We start from the raw sequence: 18,516 nt of genomic DNA, 5'->3' as shown, positions 1-18,516 counted from the left end.
CGCTGCAAACATGACCCTATCCCAGCATCCATTCTGGAAGATTCCGGGGTGGGAGCTGAGAGCAGTGATGGTCATCGTCTGCAGGAGGCAGCCCAGCTGCCTTTCAAAACTGCTGGACCTCCAAGTGCTTTCTTACTTGGCACACTGAACATCCAATGCTCTCGAATCCCGTAGGTTAATGTTGAATGCATGCTGTCCAAAGGAAATGACATTTCAGTCCAATTTGTGAGCACTTAGAAAGCACCTACTGTGTATTAAGTACCATTTAAAGGCATTTTCTGAGGGGAAAGACTTACATTTCTGTCTCTGTATACTCATCCCTTGGCACGATGCCTAACAGAGTAAACACATACTCTAGAAATGCCTTGGAATTGAAGAAAATGGAATGAACCCTGCCAAGCGTAGCTAGCGTCTGGATAGTGTGCACAAGGCCCCTCCAAGTTCAAGATGGGGCTTGTGCTTCCCTGATCCCACAGAGTGATGTGTCTGTTTGCTGGAGGACAGCTGCCCAGGCCTGTGAAGGCATTTCAGGGCCAGTGCCTGACCCATGGGGGAAATGCTGGATTTGTGGTCTCGGATAACTCAGTCCTGTTCTCAGCTCATGAGCTCCTGGTAAACCAGCTCCTCAGACCTGAGTGAGTCATGGGGCCCAACCCAGAGGAACTGCTTTGCCAGATCCTCCCTCCACCCCCAAGATTCAGGAAGTTACCCAACACACGTGTTCAGTCACCAGCAGAGACCAAACCGGAGGAAGGAACTCTAGCTTCCTGCTTGGACCGACAGGCCTCCCAACACTCAGGGTCATCCTGGAGTGGCCCCTCCTGCCACAAGCGAGCAGGCCAGCCAGGGGGGCAGCTAGCTGGGGACTCCGGACCGTGGCCCAGGTGTGTAGAGACTGTCCAGGACTGGCTGGCACTTTCTCAGGGTCTATTAGCCTTCCTCTGCCTGCCTCCCCTTGGAGCCTGGGGGGCTCTGCTGGGCACTGGAGCAACCCCCAGGAGGCCCAGGATCAGAAGGACATTAGAGCCCCAGTTTGAGAGACAAGGAGGCAGCTAATGTTCCATTCGGTCTCATATAGTTCAAGGGAAACAGTATTGACTCTGGGGTCAGAGGAGCACAGCTGAAATCCCAACTTTGGTATTTAGATGAGGCACCACTGTGCCTCAGTTTCCCCTTCTGTAAAATAAGACGGCCTATGAGTTCCCCTCTGTCTTGAGAGCTAAGATTCTGAGATGCCCTGTAACAGTGATAATATCAAGAGTTCTTTAAGTTAACCAACAAATGGTCACCAGGGCATCACTCCCAGAGCCCCCTGGATTTCAGACTGTGAGACCATCCCTCATGGTCCCCCTTTCGGTGAGTCCCTCCACCTCTCTCAGTCTCACTTTCCTCACCTGTAATAATGTGCACACAGCCTTCTTCTCAAGGCGACTATAGGAGAGCATTGTACAGATGGAAATCATGGCTGTGGGGGAACAGGTGGGGGGGTGCATGAGAAGGGAAAGGGTTTCAGATAAGATAATATCTGTAAAATTCTTATCACTGTGCCCTAAGCTGGCACACAATAGGAGCTTAATAAATGCGCTTTCCCTTGCCCCTCTCTTCTCAGTCCATCCCCCATCACCCTGTTGGTCTGTCTGCTTCCCACCGGGGGGTCTACCTGGAAGCAGGTTGGCCAGCAGGAGATTAGGCTCCTACCAGTAGGTCACATTTCCTGGCCAAGCTGTTAACAAAGCCAGCTCCAGATTTACCAGAGGCCCTCAAGTGGGTAATGCCAGGGGTGATTGTCTCAGGTAAGCTGAGGAGGCTGCAGGGGATCCAGGAGGCCCCTCCCAGGGCTTGGGGACTGAACTGGTTCAGTGACAGCCCAGCCAAGGTTGGAACCTCCCACTGACTAGGGAGGAAATGGGAAGAGCACAAGGCCCGGGGTTCAAACTCCTGCCTGGGGAAGCTCTGGGGAAACATTTCCTTTCTCTGTGCCTCAGTCTCCTCACCTGTAAAGTCTGGGCATTGAACTGAGTGTCCCTCACAGTCTCTCCCAGTTCTGACGTTATCTGGTTACAAACACTCTGTGGACACTCTCTCCTGGTCCTTCCTCATCTTCCCATTTTCAGTGCCTCCAATACTGAGCCCTCTGCCATCTACTCTCCAGAAGCTAACTGATAAATTCCCTTCCCGTGGCACAGTCCTCCCCTCATTCCAGACCAAAGGAATTCCCCCAAATGCAGGCTTGGGCAGCAAGGGGGCTGGGCTGCTCAAGTCTCTGGAGGAGATGACCATCCTGGAGCTCTCTTCCCTGACCTGACCCCCTTGGGCTCAGTTCTGAGCAGCCCAGTTTAAGAAGGACATTGATTGTCTGGACATGAGGGAGATGCAATGGACAAGGGCCTGGAGAGCTCACAGCCTGTGAAGATCAGCAAGGGAATTGGGAATGTAGCCTGGAACTGTGCCACAGAAGAGGGATTAGCCAGGTTCTACTGCCCCTGGAGGCAGAGCCTGGAGAAGGGGTAGAGAAGCAAATTTCCACTTGTGGCAAAGATTGTTTTCCTCGTGAGTGGAGCCATCCTAAAATGGAGCATCCTGCCTCATAAAGTAGTGAGCTCCCTGACCCCAGAAGTATTCAAGCAGAGGATGGATGACACCTTGTTGAGGGTGCTGTGGAGAGGTGTTTTTTCAGATAAGTACTGGATTAGAGACCTCTGAGGGCCTTCCCACAATGAGGCTCTGGGATCCAATGGTGGGATTTCAGGCATAGTGACGCCCCAGGGAAGGGAGACTGAGTCCGCTCTCCTACAGGCTGGTCAGCTTCTTAGAAGAGTAGGTCAGGGCTCAGTCCAGTGAGGCTTAGCCCTTAGATGCCCTCAGCCTGAGCAGCCTCCCCACTCAGGAAAAGGGAGCAGCTGTGTGGGCCCTCTCCTCTGGTGTGTCTACAGGCCGAAAATACCACCCAAAGGGACCCCTCACAGCAAGCCCTAGACAGACCAGGAGCCGAGCTGCACCCCAGGGGTGTCCCTGTTGGGCAGGAGCCCCTGCCGCAAGCCTGTGGCCCAACCAAAATCCCGGAGCCTCCAGGGCATCCATCCCAGCTCACACCAGATAATGTGACTACTATTCTTATTACAATACCGCGTAATTATGGAATGTTGTAATGACAGAATAGGAGAGTGGTTATTTTATGGCATCATTCGTTGTAAGAATGACAATAAGAAGCTGTGGTCCTTTAAGACTTTTCATCTTCCTCTCATTTTGTCTCCAACCCTGGGCAGAGGTGCTTCCATGATCCCATTTTACAGATGAGGAAATCAATGCTCTAGGAGGATAAGAACTTAGCAAGGGAGACAGGATTCGAATTCGAACCTTCCTGACTCCCTGGCCTACAGCCCAGATGCCTGATCAGGAAGGCCAGCGAGGGCTCATCCATCCTGTGCTCAGAGAACTTCCAAAGGGGCTAGCCCAGCCCGAGAGGGGGCACACTAACTGCCCTCCGGACTAGAGCTGCCCTCTCTGGGCTGCTCCTGGCTCGGTGCTCTGGGACCCAGCCAGGAGAGTCTCTGCTTCCTAGGGCAGTCCCCATGCCCTCAGACAGAGAGGCGTCTCTCCCCCATCCCCTGCTCCCTCCACCCTCTCCCAGGACAGGAGGGAGTCCTGACTCAGGGGCTCTGGGCTTGGCCAGGGTCAGAGGTGGTTCATTCTCTGATGCTTCCGTATATCAATCATTTATTTTATATCATGTATTTTTAATATTTTGATAACTGGATTTTGTTTTATGCATTTGAAAACTTGAGTCTCAGAAGGGACCCTGGGCTGCCCAAATTCAAGGAACAGCCCCTGCCTATCCCACCTTCTGAGCTAGATGACCTTTACCCTCCTGATCCCTCATATCCACACACACACACACATCCGCACCTACACACACACACAACACACACATACACCTATACATATACACACCTACACACACATACACACACACGCATGCACACACACAGGAGTCATCCAGCAGCTCCCTGGATCCCCAGGGCTCCCTCTTCTCTCCTCCTCCCATGCCCCAGCTCTCCCTATCCTACCTCCAGCCCACCTCTACCTGGCTAGGTGGTGCAGTGGATAGAGCACCAGTGCAGGAGTCAGGAGGACCTGGGTTCGAATCTCACCTCAGACACTTCACACTCACTAGCTATGTGACCTTGGGCAAGTCACTTAACCCCAATTGCCTCATCCCGGGTCATCACCAGGCATCCTGAGGAATATCTGGTCACTGGATTCAGATGGCTCTGGAGGAGAAGTGAGGCTGGTGACCTGCACAGCCCTCACTCACTCAAAACAAAGTCAAGTGCAAGTCATGTCATTATTTCTCTGTTGCCATGGTCTTCCTGCGCAGCGAAAGAGGAACACACACACCTGGCTGTCCCAGGCCCTCAAGCTACCTTGTCAGTGTATATAATCTCAGCTCCTGGTGGACCAGGACAATGGCCTCCTTTCCATAGGCCCCCAGGACATCAGAGCTTAGGGCTTATGAGGGCCAGCCCTCTTGTGTTAGGAGATGACAGAGCCAGGATTCCTCCGTGGCAGAGTAGAAAGGAATGATGGAGGCCAGGGTGGCTCTGTCCCTGACCATCTCAGAGCCTCAGTTTCCACATCTGTAAAATGGAGATAGTGGTCTTTGCCCTCCCTGCCTCTCAGGGCTACTGTGGGGATTAGTCTGACAGACTGTCTGATGGACAGAAGCCAGTCTGTCAATGCTAGGATCCACAGTACTGGCTGGTCTGCCTGAGCCTGGAGGGGAGGGCCAAGTGTGGTTGGGTCCAGTTACCCTGGATGAAGGGAATCTGAAGGATTCTGGCTCTGATATGGGGGAGGGGGTAACCCTGCAGATCTCCTCAGGGTAATGAGTAACAGTAATCATCCAGCAGGGGCAAAGTTCTTGGCCTTGACCTGTGACTTAGAACACCCATTGTCTGCCTAAGAACTAGTGACTTGGCCCGGGCTGGCTACAGGAACTCGGCCAAGAGATCTCCAGGTGGGGGGCAGAGCCCAGGAACCCAAAGGATTTCCAGAATAACTAAGAGGAGTATGACCCATCCTAAGACAGACAGGGAAACTGAGGCCCAGAAAGAGCAAACGATTGTCCTGTGGGAGGCCTCCCAGGCAGAGTGGAAAAGCCTGGTCCTTTGGTCAGTCAGTCAGTCAACAAGCATGTATGAAGTGCTAACATGTGCCCTGCACTGAGCTGAGTGATAAAGAACTGGATCTCCCAAAAAGGAGCTCCCAGGGGTGCCCCAAGCTCAGTGTAGCCCCTTACCTTCCATCTCACCAGCCCCTCCCACCAAGCCCAGGGGGTCGTCCTTCATGGAGGGATTATCTTCATTTCCAGATGAGGAAACTGAAGCTCCTGTGTCACTTTCAGAGGGGGCCTCAGCCCCTCCCTCAAGGTTGTGATGCTTCACCCACATTCACTTGGGGGACAGATGCTGGGCACGAGCCTCCAGCACCAAAACTGTGCTTGGGCAAGCATTCCTGGAGCTGCTGCCAGGGTGTCAGGAGGAGGGGCTGGTCTGGTTTAAATTTCCCTGTCCACCTTTGGAGTCCAAGAAGCCTTCCCCTGGACACTCAGCCTCTCTCCTCTTCCTCTACAGCCTCAGCCCCGCCCAGCCCAGCACCCTCCAGGCAGGCGGCCCACAGCCAACAGGACTTTGGCACCTAGGGTGCCCAACTGCAGCTGAGTGGGGCCTCTGCTGCTTTCCCTCTTTCCCAGGTTCCTTTCCTGTGGTCTATGCCACAGCTGGGACCACAGCCAGGCCAGGATGCAGGAAGACACCCACCTCACCCAGGGGAGGAAGGCCCAGAAGGAGCCCCCATCTTCTCCAAGAGATGCAGGCCGGCAGTTTGTCCTCCGGGTAACCTACCTACTGACTGCCGTGGAGCTCACCTGCCTCTTCATGCAGTTCTCTGTCATGCCGGTAAGTGGTCCTGCTGGGAGAGTGGGGCCTGGTGGTAGGAAGGGGACCCAGTCCGAGGCCTTCTGGGAGGGCAGCAAAGTGCCAGCCTCAGCTCCCTCCCATGCCCGTCTGAGCAGGGGCTGGACATGGGCCAAGGGCAGAACTTGGACAAACCAGGGTTGCTGTTGGGGGAGGAGGTTCGTCCCTAGCAGAGACACTGGAAGAAGTGTTAGGTGTGGGTTCTATCTCAGTGGATGACCTCAGACAAGCCCCTTTCCCCTCTCCATTTCTTCATCTGTCAAATGAGAGCGTTGGCCTCAGGGGTCCCTAGGTCACTCCCCAACCCCTAGCCTCTCTGGACCTGTCAGGCTGACTCTCCATGCCCTGCTCACCTGCAGAGGCAGTGTAGCCCATCAGAAGGGCATTGGACAGAAGACCAGAGACCCACATTCAAGGCTCAGCCCTGCCAAAAATCAGCTTGTGATCTTGGACAAGCCCTCTCTGGGCCTTTTTCTTCACCTGTAAAAAGGAGATCCTGGTGTCTGTCTAACCTCTTTCTCAAGGCTGCTCTGCTCACCAAGTGGGGAAAAGGTCCTAAAAGTCCTTTGTAGGCTGAACATCCTTTTGTCCATCCAGCCCTCACCACATGAAGGATGAACAGCTCCCCAGTGGGGGTCCCAGGAGTGAGAGGGTCCTCACAGGTGGCTGAGTTCAACCCTTACTTTTGATAAAGGAGAGAACTGAGGCCCAGAGAGAGAAAGGAAAGTGAGGAAAGAGCCTTGCGGCAGAGTTGGGTCCCAGCATCCAGGTCTCCTGCTGCCCTATATGGAGGAGGGTGGGGGGCTGGTCAGCAGCCAGTGAGTAGGCCTGGGGGTCAGGGTCAGGACATGGGGACCCAGAGGGTCTGGGAGCAGTGCCCTGGGCACCAGGGTTCTCCCCCAGAGTAATGAGTGAAGTGGCCCAGTTCCGTTCCTTCTTGGCTCCTTAACTGCCTGGCTGAGTGATCTTGGTCTAGTCCCAGAGGCTCTTCCTTGAGAAAGAGATGAGCTTGGACTTGGTGGAAGTGAATGGATGACCAAATGTCACCTGTGTGGCCCATGCCCTGTGCCCTAAACTCTGGGGACACAAATAGAACCGTCAGCCAGTCTCTGCCCTCAGGAGGCGGCACCTAGGCAAAGTCCCATGGTCCTCAGGGGCTGTCATAAAGCTGCTGGGCAGGCCTTGACTTTAAACCATATCTGCTTCTGTCACTGCCCCACAGGCTGGTGCCAAGGACCCTGCTGGGAAAACCTTCATTTCTGGCTCTTCCTGAAGCTGTCTAGGAGCCCCCAAAGGGAGACCATGTCCACAGGGGCTGAGTTTCCAGACAGGGCTGGTGGTCTGGGGGTGCCTGGGCTTCACTGTCAGCATCCACTGAGGCCAGAATGCCCCCTCAGGCTCTCCCCACCTGTCCCTCCTGGACACTGTAGCACCCCCCCAATCCATCTCTGCTCCCACTTGCCCAGTGCCCTGCATTACCCCTTACACTCTAGTGACAGACCCCCCCCCCCCTCACGGTGCCAAACACAGGCCTGGTCTCTCCTTGGGCCCCTGAAAGCACCAGGTCAGGAGGAGGCAGCTGCATGTCCTTGATGGGGACTCATGTGTCTGTCTTTATGACCACCTCTTCTGCCCAAAACTTGTTAAATGTCTGGGTTGCCCAGGTCCGTGACTGCCAGGGCCTTGGCCCAGCCATGACCTCCACCCTGTCAGCCTTTCTGGCCTTTTTATCCCCCCATCCTCGTTCTTCATCCTTATCGTGGTCTCCAGGACTTTCTGCCCTCTCTACTCTCCCAACCCACCTCCCTGTTTGGCCTTCCCTCCCCCAGGATCCTGGCCCTAGGACTCCAGGCCTATTAGGTTAGAGTTAGGGGAGGGTACCACCTTTGAGAGCATCTAGTCCAACCCTTTTTTTGAGGAAACTGAGTCCCAAAGATGTTAAGTGACTTGCCTAGGGTTAGTCTCCACCAATGACACCCCAAGCCTTCTCTCTCCTAGCTCCTTTCCAGCAGAGGAATCATGTCCTGCCTCCCTGAGACTGTCCACAGTGTGCTTCCTCTTAGAACAGCTTGGCATCACCCCCATTCTCCCCTCTTGGCTCTGGTCTCTAGGTAAAAGATGGCCCTTCTCCTCCCCAAGGCCAAGGTTTCACCTATGCTCTAAATGCCAATCCTCTCTGGAACCTTTGGAAACCTGCCCTAGCTTTGTCTCCTCCTCCCTCTTGGCCTCTCCTCTGGCTGCCCACAAGCATGCCCAGGGCTCCTCTGCTCTAAACCATCTTCAGCTTTCCTGGGTCTTCTTTGTGCTCTCTGTCTCTCTCTTTCCCTTTTCCTCTGTCCATCCTTCCCCTTCTCTCCCCCTCCTCTCTTCCCTTTATCCTTCCCTCTCCCTCCTTCTATCTCTCCCTCCCTCCCCCTTCCCTTCCTCTTCTTCCTTTCCTCTCTCCTCCTCTCCTTCTCCCTCTTTCCCCCTCCCCTTTCATTTTCTTCCCTACCTCTTTCCTTCTCTCTATCCTTCCCCCTCTCTCTCTTCCTGACCTTCTCCCTCCTTCCTTCCCTCTCTGTCTCTCTGTGCCCCTCCCTCTCTCTCTCTCTGTCTCTGTCTCTCTCTCTCGCTCCCCTTCCTTCTCTCTCTCTCTTTCTCTCTCTTTTTCTCTCTCTCCCTCCCTCTCCTTCTCTCTCTCCCTCCCTCTCCTTCTCTCTCTCTCTTCCCCTCTCTTTCTCTCTCTCTGTCTCTCTCCCTCTCCCTCTCTCTCCCCCTGGGGTCACTCCACATCTCTGTGCTCCAGTTTCCTTATCTGTACAAGAGGATAAATGATTCCTGCTCAGCCTTTCTCAGAGACCTGATAAGAGAGGGGATGGAGAAGCCTCCTATGGTCCTGATACCCCACACACAGTAAAAGATGGTGTTTTCCGTGTTTCAGTATCTGGCGAAGAACCTTGGCCTGGACTCCGTGGGCTTCGGCTACCTTCAGACCCTCTTTGGAGTTCTCCAGCTCCTGGGAGGCCCGATTTTTGGCAGGTAATGGAAGAGAGGTCACAGAGGGATAGGGGTCCTCAGAACTAAGCCTCTACAGACCTAATCCCAGGGTGGAGGTGGATTTGATGGGCAACCCGGGCAAGGGATCTCCCTCCTCTGGGTCATGTTTCTCCTGCCTATAAAGGGCTGGGACTGGACTCAGTTCGGAGAGGTTTCCCTGCTCTGACTTCCAGGGTTCTAAACCTAAACTTTTTCTCCTGCCCAAAGGTTTGGGGGGGAAGGGAGGTTTATGGCCCAAGTAGACTAGGGCCAGCAGAAAGCAGTCAGCCAACTGGAACAACTGAGGGCACTCCTCCTCTTCTTCCTCCTTTCTCTCTCCACCCCTCCCCCCTTTTCCTCCTCCTCCTTTCTCTCCACCCTCCCCCTTTCTCCTCCTCCACCTCTCTCTCCTCCCCTCCTCCTTCCTCCTGCCTTCTTAGGACCCAGTTTCCTCCCTTCTCACTCCCAGATACTCTGCTCTGGTGAACATAGGAAGGGCCTAACCTACATCCTGCTCTGATGCTCACTAGATGTAGGACCTTGGAGAGGTCACCTTAGCATTCTAGGACTTAGTCAAAGGTTCCTTAGTCCTTTCCGTGTATGGTCCCATGGGCCATACCTGGCCCAAAGCAGAAGACCTGAAACCAATGTGAGGGGCTTGCCCTAACAAAACCAGGTGAGCCTCATGAGGTCTGCTGGGGGCCTGTTTGCTGGAGCTGAGCAGGGCAGCCTTATCTCCGTGTCTCCTCCCAGGTTTGCTGACCAGTGGGGGGCCCGGGCAGCCCTCACCCTCTCCTTCTTGGCTGCTTCTGGCTTCTACTTGCTTCTCTCTTTTGCCACAAATGTGCCTCTCCTCGTGGCGTCCCGGATCCCAGCTCTGTTCATGCATGTGCTCCCAGGTACTGGGGCTCCCCGAATGTCCTGGGGATGGGGAGGGAGAGAATATCTGACCCCTAATCTTGGGAATGGGAGAGAGGCATAGGAAGGGGGAGGCAGGAGAGGGCAGAGAAGGGTTTGGAAGGGGCACGTCCTTCCTTGGGCTATCCCAGCTCTCTGTCTTTCCTGGTCAGTAAGAGCCAATGCAGGCCCTGGGTTCAGAAGATTTACAGCCAAATTCTGTTCTACCACATGCTAACTAGGTGACCCAAATGCAGACTTTCCCCTCTTTGGGCTCCAGTTCGTTCCTACAGAAAACAAAATCATTGAACTCTGCAACCTAATCTGTCACCCAATTGATCAGCATATTTCACCAAAGCCCATTCTGGGGGTCAGGCCCTGTGCTGGGGGTGAAAGAGTCCCTGCCTTCCAAGAGGTCACACTAGTGTCAGGAAGCTGTAGGAAGCCCAGAAGTGTGACCTGCCTTTGATCATGCCCACAGTGCTGCCTGCCTGCTGGGTGGTGAGGACCCAGAACTTCCCAGGTCTCAGACTGGCCTGAGTCCCCAGGGGCCCAGCATGAACCCACAGAATTCTGGGGAGTCTTCTGGACCAGCAGGCAGATGGCACCATGAGCATGGTCATAGCTAGGTTACATAAGTAAATATGGTAAAAATAAAGATCCCCAACAACAACCTGGTAAAAATAAAGGCATTTGGGGGCCAGAAACTGGGGTGAGGCAACCCTTAAAAGCCTCACACTGGAGGTAGCATTTGAGCTGAACTTTATAGGCAACTAAGGGTCCCAAGATGTGGGACGTGAAGGTAAGGAGAGCATGTATTCTATACATGGGGGACAGCCTGGTCAAAGGTGAGGGACTTTCAGAGCCAAAGAGAGAAGTTCATATTTTGTCCCAAAGGCAAAAGGGAGCAACGAGAACTTCCTAAGCAGGGGAGATCCATGGTTAGACTTGTGCTTTAGGAATATCACTTTGGGCTCCGTGTGGAGGCTGGATGGGAGATGAGAGACTGGAGTCAGGGAGAACAATTAGGAGGCTATTGCCAGAATCTGGACAAGAAAGGTGGGGGCCTGCACTCAGACAATGACTGCATGAGGTGAAAGGAGATAAAACTGAGAAGTCTTTACAGCTGATGGATATGGGGAGAGAGGAGAGGAATGAAGATGAGAGAAAGGCTGTGAATCTGGATGACTTGGAGATGGGTGGTGCCTTCAACAGGAATGGGAAAGTTTGTAAGAAGGGAAGATGGAGGGGAGTTCTGTTTTAGGCATGTTGAGGTTACAATAACTACATGACACTGACCTGGAAATGTCTAATGCATAATTATGACATGGGACCCAAGTTTGGTGAGAGCCCAGAGCCAGAGAAATTGCCTTGGAAATCTTCTGCATAGAAGTGATTATTGAACCTATGAAAAGTGATGAGGAGGGAGGGAGGGAGAGGGAGAGAGAGAGAGAGAGAGAGAGAGAGAGAGAGAGAGAGAGAGAGAGAAGAGAGGGAGAGAGAGAGAGAAAGAGGGAGGGAGAGATTATAGAGAGGAAAGATTCAGAAAACTCTGGGTAGCTTGGGGGACATCCAGAGTTTGAGTGACAAAAAAAACCTGAAGATAATCCTGAAGGGAGAGAGATGATCAAAGACTGGAGCAGGAGGAAGTCATATAGCTCAGTTCTCCCCAACAATAAAGATCTAGGAAGAGCACCAGGAGAGGCATGATGGAGAAATCCAAGGAGAAACCTCACTGGGTGATTTTTCCAGCCCAGGTCAACATTAAAAGGAGTTTTGGAGAATCTGGAAAAGGTTTATTTGAATTGATGCAAGGTGAAGGACTAGGAGAATAATTTATGCCATCACAACAACATTGTGAAGACAAATCTCTTTGAAAGACTTAGAAACTCTGATCGATGCAGTACCCACCACAACTCCAGAAGACAGGTGATGAAGCATGCCACCACCTCCTGAGAGAGTGGGAATGCACTTGGGATGGTTGGGGATCTACATTTTTTTTAATATGGACAATTTAGGGATTTGTTTTGCTTTACTATTAGAAGAATATTTCTTTTCTTTTTCTTTTTAACTGAGGAAGGTGAAAGAGAAAAAAAATGCTTATTAATTTTTTAAATAAGTTAAAATAAAAGAATGCAATGAAAGAGGGGAAGAGTAAGAACCTGTGATTGTGGTCTAGGTAAGAGGAAGAGAACAATAGATTGAATCAAGCAAAGAATACATCCTTCTCTCACACCACCCTTCTCTTCTCTTTAAAGAATGGGTGGGGTATTCTATCACTCTTCCTCTTAATGCCAGTCATTCTATTTGACTTGGTTTTTTAAACCACTCTAAAATCTATTCTGTTCATACTGTGTTCCTGAAATAGCTATTTATTTCTATGTAGATGACAATTTTGGACAAAACATCAAAGACTAATAGTTAATAAGGGTGAAATGTAGGTTGCTTATCTTCTTTCAGGATTGCAAAGAATATAGTTATAGCCCTCAAAAAAAAAGAATGGGTGGGGTTCAAATTGTTCAACGGGTGGGGAAAATGTAAAAACAAACAGGTGGAGGGAAATATACAATTAACACCACATGGATGTCATTGGAATTAGCTTACCAATAAAACAAAAGGAGACAGCAGAATGTACTAGAAAGAAGAATCTAACTATAGTTGTTTTCAAGAAACACATGTGAAACCTGAAGATTCACAGATTAAAATTAGAAGCTGGGACAAAATCTATTATGCTTCAAATAAAAGAAAGAAAGAAAAAAGCAAAGGAAACAATCCAAAAGTCCTCCTGGAAGAGTTCCGGGAGGATTTTTAAAATCAAATAAGAGAAGTAGAAGGAAAATTGGGAAAAGAAATTAAAATAATGCAAGAGAACCACAACAAAAGAGTTGACAACTTGGTAAATGAACCACACCCAAAAAAATGGAAAAAGATGTACAAAGATTGACTGAAGAAAACAATCCCTTAAAAAGCAGAATTGGCCAAATAGAAAAGGAGGTACAAAAACTCACTGAAGAAAATAATTCCTTAAAAGTTAGAACTGGGCAAGTGGAAGCTAACAATGCCATGAGACATCAAGAATTAATCAAACAAAATCAAAAGTATGAAAAAATAGAAGAAAATGTAAAATATCTCATTGGAAAAACAACTGACCTGGAAAATAGATCCAGGAGAGATAATTTAAGAATTATTGGACTGTGTGAAAACTATGATTAAAAAGAGCCTAGACATCATACTTCAAGAAATTATCAAAGAAAACTGCCTTGATATGCTAGTTTCAGAGGGTAAAATAAAAATTGAAAGAGTCCTCCAATCATCTCCTTTAAGAGATCCCAACATGAAAATTCCCAGGAATATTATAGCCAAATTCCAGAGCTCCCAGGTCAAATAAAAAATACTGCAAGCAGCTAGAAAGAAACCATTCAAATGTCATGAAGCCACAGTCAGGATTGTAAAGGATTTGGCAGCTTCTACATTAAAGAGTCAGAGGACTTAGAATATGATATTCCAGAAGGCAAGGGAGCTAAGATTATAGCCAAGAATCACTTACCCAACAAAAATGAGCATAATCCTTTAGGGGAAAAATAAATATTTAATGAAATAGAAGACTTTTAAACATTCCTGATGAAAAGACCAGGGCTGAGTAGAAATTTCAATTTTCAAATACAAGACTCAAGAGAAGCATAAAAAGATAAACAGGAAAGAGAAAACATAACGGATTCAATAAAATTGAACTGTTTACATTCCTACAAGGGAAGATGATACTTGTAACTCTTAAGAACTGTATCACTATTAGGGCAGTTAGAAGGAGTATGTACATAGACAGAGGGTGCAGGCATAAATTAGCTTTGATGGGATGATACCCCCCAAAAAATTAAGGGATGAAAAGGGCATTGCATTGGGTGAAGAGGGAAAGGAAAGCTATAATGAGGTAAATTATCTCACATAAAGAAGCACAAATGACCTATTACAATAAAGGGGAAAATGGGGAGAGGGGACATTGTTTGAACCTTATTGTCATCAGAATTGGCCCAGAGAAGGAATAACATACACACTCAGTTGGTTATAGAAATCTATCTTACCCTATAGGGAAGAAGGAAACCAGATTGCCAGTATCAAAAATAAAAAGGGTGAGTTCACCATTGACAAAGAGAAAATTAAAGCAATATTTGGGACTATTTTGCCCGTTTACTTGACAATAGATCTGACAATCTAAGTGAAATGGATGAATATTCACAAAAATATAAATTGCTCAGATTAATAGAAGAGGAAATAGAATATTAAATAACTCCATCTTAGAAAAAGAAATTGATAAAGCAAAGGCTTTTGACAAAATACAGCCCCATTCCTATTAAGGATACTAGAGAGCAAATGCATGGATCTTTCCTTAAAATAACAAGCAGCATCTATCTAAAACTATCAGCAAACATTATCTGTGATGGGGATAAGAAGATCAGAGGTGAAGCAAGGGTACCCATTATCACCACTTTATTTAATATTGTACTAGAAATGTTAGCTATGGCAAAAAGAAAAGAAAAAGAACCTGAAGGAATTAGAACAGACAATGAGAAAATAAAACTATCATACTTAGCAGATGATATGATGGTATACTTAGAGAATCTTAAAGATCAACTTAAAAAAACTAGTTAAGATAATTAACTTTAACAAAGTTGTAGGACATAAAATAAAACCAGCATTTTTATGTATTACCAATAAAGTCCAGCAGCAAGAAATAGAAAGAGAAATTCCATTTAAAATAACTGTAAACCATATAAAATACTTGGAAGTCTACCTACCAAAGGGAGTCTAGCTGCTGAGCTAATATTATAAAAATAACGACCCTACTTAAATTAATTTATTCGGCATTATATCAATCCAACTAGCAAAAAAAATATATTATGGAGCTAGAAAAAAATAAAATTCATTTGGAAGAACAAAAGGTCCAGAATATCAAGGAAATTAATGGAAAAAATTTTGAAGGAAGGTGGCTTAACTGTACCACATCTCAAGCTGTATCATAAGGTTGTTATCATCAAAGCTATCCAGTACAGGCTAAGAAATATAGTAGTAGAAGAATGAAAAGAATTAGATACGCAAGACACAGTGGTAAATGGCCATAGCAATCTGATGTTTGATAAACCCAAAGATCCCATCCTTTGGGACAAGAACTCACTATTTAAACAGAAATTACTGGGTAAACTGGAAAACAGTACAGCAGAAACTAGGCTTAGACCAACATCTCATGGTTTAAAAATACTTGAGTGATACCAAAAGCAAATTAGGAAAGCAAGGAATAGTTTACCTGTGACACCTATGGGTAAGGGAAGAATCTACAACTAAACAGGATATGCAGAGCACTACAAAATGTAAAATGGACAATTCTAATTATGTTTTTTAAAGGGGGTCTGCTTAAACAAAGCCAATGCAACCAAGAATAGAAGGAAAGCAGAAAGCTGGGAAATGGTTTTTTATAGCATATAAAAGCCTCATTTCTCAAATATATAGGGAACTGAATCAAATCTATAAGAATACAAGTCGTTCCCCAATTGATAAAGGGTCAAAGGGTACAAACAGGAAGTTTTCAGATGAAGAAATTCAAGCTATCTAGAGTCATATGAAAAATGCTCTATAAAAGCTAGGCAGTTTTGAAAACAAAGTGTAGTATTTATGACAGACTTTCTTGAAATGGAAATGTATTGTTTTGTATTGCATCATCCATTACATTCTGCTGTGTATATGGCAATGTTTTTCTCATTTTATATTTGAGTTTAAAATTTAAAAATTGGTTAATAAAAAAGAAAGAAAAATTCTCTAACGCTGCGTGCCTGACACTAGGAGTCAGAAGAAGTGTGGGGGAGGGTCGCGGGGTGGGAAGGAGCTAGAGCTGGACCCTCACAGTTTCTATGGCAGGAATGGAAACAGTGGATGCAAAGTGAGGGACCCAGGAATGAGGCTGTTGTGGTGGTGTGCACAGACCACAGCACGCAGGATCTCCAGGGAGAAAACCCTGGGATTTGAATCCAAGAGCCTGGTGTGCCTGAATCTGGGCTCTGCAGCTTCCTGCCCATCTTTTACAGACAAGTGTCTTCTCCTCTGGGGGTCTCAGTCTCCCCCTCTATAAAAAAAGGGGAGTTGACCTAAGTGGTTATAGCAGACTAACATTTAAGATTGCAGAATTGGAATAATGAAGGACGTTTCTAAGTCAAAGACGCAACGGAAGCAATGATCATGGCTGTTTTTCCACTGTGTGTAATAGAGCCCCATGAGAAAAGCCCCCAGTCAGTGCAAGCTACCCTTTTAAAGCAGGAAAGCTGCACATTCCGTCTTCACATCTGCAGCGGCTGACTGGGCAAATGCTATAGATTTACATTAGTGCCCATGAGGCGACATTTCAAGGAAAACCGATTCCTCAAACTATTTGGCCAGATCTCTCCCAGGCTTGTTCTTAGTGAGTTGGTGGTATATGAACTTCCCTGTGCCAACCTAGTGGTGACATAAAGCATATTGACAAAAGTCATTTTAACACACACCACTGCTTAATCATCCCCAAACTGGGCTTGTACACACCAAGATTATACAGGAACCCCACTTCAAAGAATTGGAGGAGGGGGTCTATCAGTTGTCTGGTGGAGAATGTAAAGTCATCTGTAGCTGGAAATATTTCTAAAGCATTAGACACTGCTCTCCAAAGCACACGTGATCAGAAAGAATTTAGAACATGCAGGAAATTCTATGAACTAAAAAAACAAACAAAAAAGAAACATTTAGTCTATTTACTCCAATAAAAGGAGTTTACATGATTCAAACTGAAAGAGATAGAAATTCCAATGTCATTTTTAAAAGTGAACATAATGTAGTTAACTCCAAAGACATTTCCAGTTAAGTATTCATCCAGTTAAATTTCAGCTTTTAATATTCACAGATTTCACACACACACACACATACACACACACACATACACACACACATACACATACACACACACATACACACACATACACACACATATACACACACATACACACATACACACACACATACACACACAAACACATACACACACATACACATACACACACATACACACACATACACACACATAGACACACACACATACACACACACATACACACAAATACACACACACATACACACACACATACACACACATACACACAGAGACACATACACACACATACACACACATACACATACACACACATACACACACACAGACACAGACACACACATACACACATATATACACATACACACACATACGCACACACATACGCACACATACACATACACACATACACATACACACACATACATACACAAACACATACACACATACACACACATACACATACACACACATACACACACATACATGCACATACACACACACATACACACACACGCACACACATACACACACATACACATACACACACATACACACACATACACGCACATACACATGCACATACACACATACACACACACATACACACACACAAACACATACACACATACACACACATACACACACATACACACACATACACACACATACACACACAAACACATACACACACATACACACACATACATACACAAACACATACACACACATACACGCACATACACACACGCATACACACACATACACACACATACACATACACGCACATACACACACATACACGCACATACACACATACACACACGCATACACACACATACACACACATACACATACACACACATACACACACATACACGCACATACACACACATACACGCACATACACGCACATACACACACACATACACACACATACACACATACATACACATACATACACACACATACACATACACACACATACACACACATACACATACACACACAAACACACACACATACACACACATACACATACATACACACACATACACACACATACACACACACATACACACACACAAACACATACACACATACACACACATACACACACATACACACATACACACACAAACACATACACACACATACACACACATACACGCACATACACACACATACACGCACATACACGCACATACACACACATACACACATACATACACATACATACACACACATACACATACACACACATACACACACATACACATACACACACAAACACACACACATACACACACATACACATACATACACACACATACACGCACATACACACACATACACGCACATACACACACATACACACACACATACACACATACACACATACATACACATACATACACACACATACACATACACAAACATACACACACATACACACACAAACACACACATACACACACATACACATACATACACACACATACACACACATACACACACACATACACACACAAACACATACACACACATACACATACATACATACACAAACACATACACACACATACACACACATACACACACATACACACACACATACACAAACACATACACACATACACACACATACACATACACACACATACACACACATACATGCACATACACACACATACACACACACGCACACACATACACACACAT

The 18,516-nt window shown here is 47.3% G+C and overlaps 1 protein-coding gene across 1 annotated transcript in view; it reads left to right on the top strand.

Moving 5' to 3' along the window:
* The first annotated feature begins 643 nt into the window (after window positions 1–643).
* Window positions 644–18,516, top strand: part of SLC67A1 (solute carrier family 67 member 1) — a 75,551-nt gene continuing 57,678 nt past the window's right edge. Inside the window, exons 1-4 of the mRNA XM_072639469.1 lie at window positions 644–884; window positions 5,753–5,957; window positions 8,899–8,996; window positions 9,747–9,892. Of these exons, the coding sequence (XP_072495570.1) occupies window positions 5,802–5,957; window positions 8,899–8,996; window positions 9,747–9,892 (400 nt within the window). The 5' untranslated portion in view covers window positions 644–884; window positions 5,753–5,801. The remainder of the gene's footprint in view (window positions 885–5,752; window positions 5,958–8,898; window positions 8,997–9,746; window positions 9,893–18,516) is intronic.

Source organism: Notamacropus eugenii, chromosome 2 (assembly GCF_028372415.1).
Source record: "Notamacropus eugenii isolate mMacEug1 chromosome 2, mMacEug1.pri_v2, whole genome shotgun sequence".
NCBI classification, from domain to species: Eukaryota; Metazoa; Chordata; class Mammalia; order Diprotodontia; family Macropodidae; genus Notamacropus; species Notamacropus eugenii.
The sequence above is the reverse complement of the archived record's forward strand: the minus strand, read 5'-3'. Positions and strand labels throughout refer to the sequence as shown.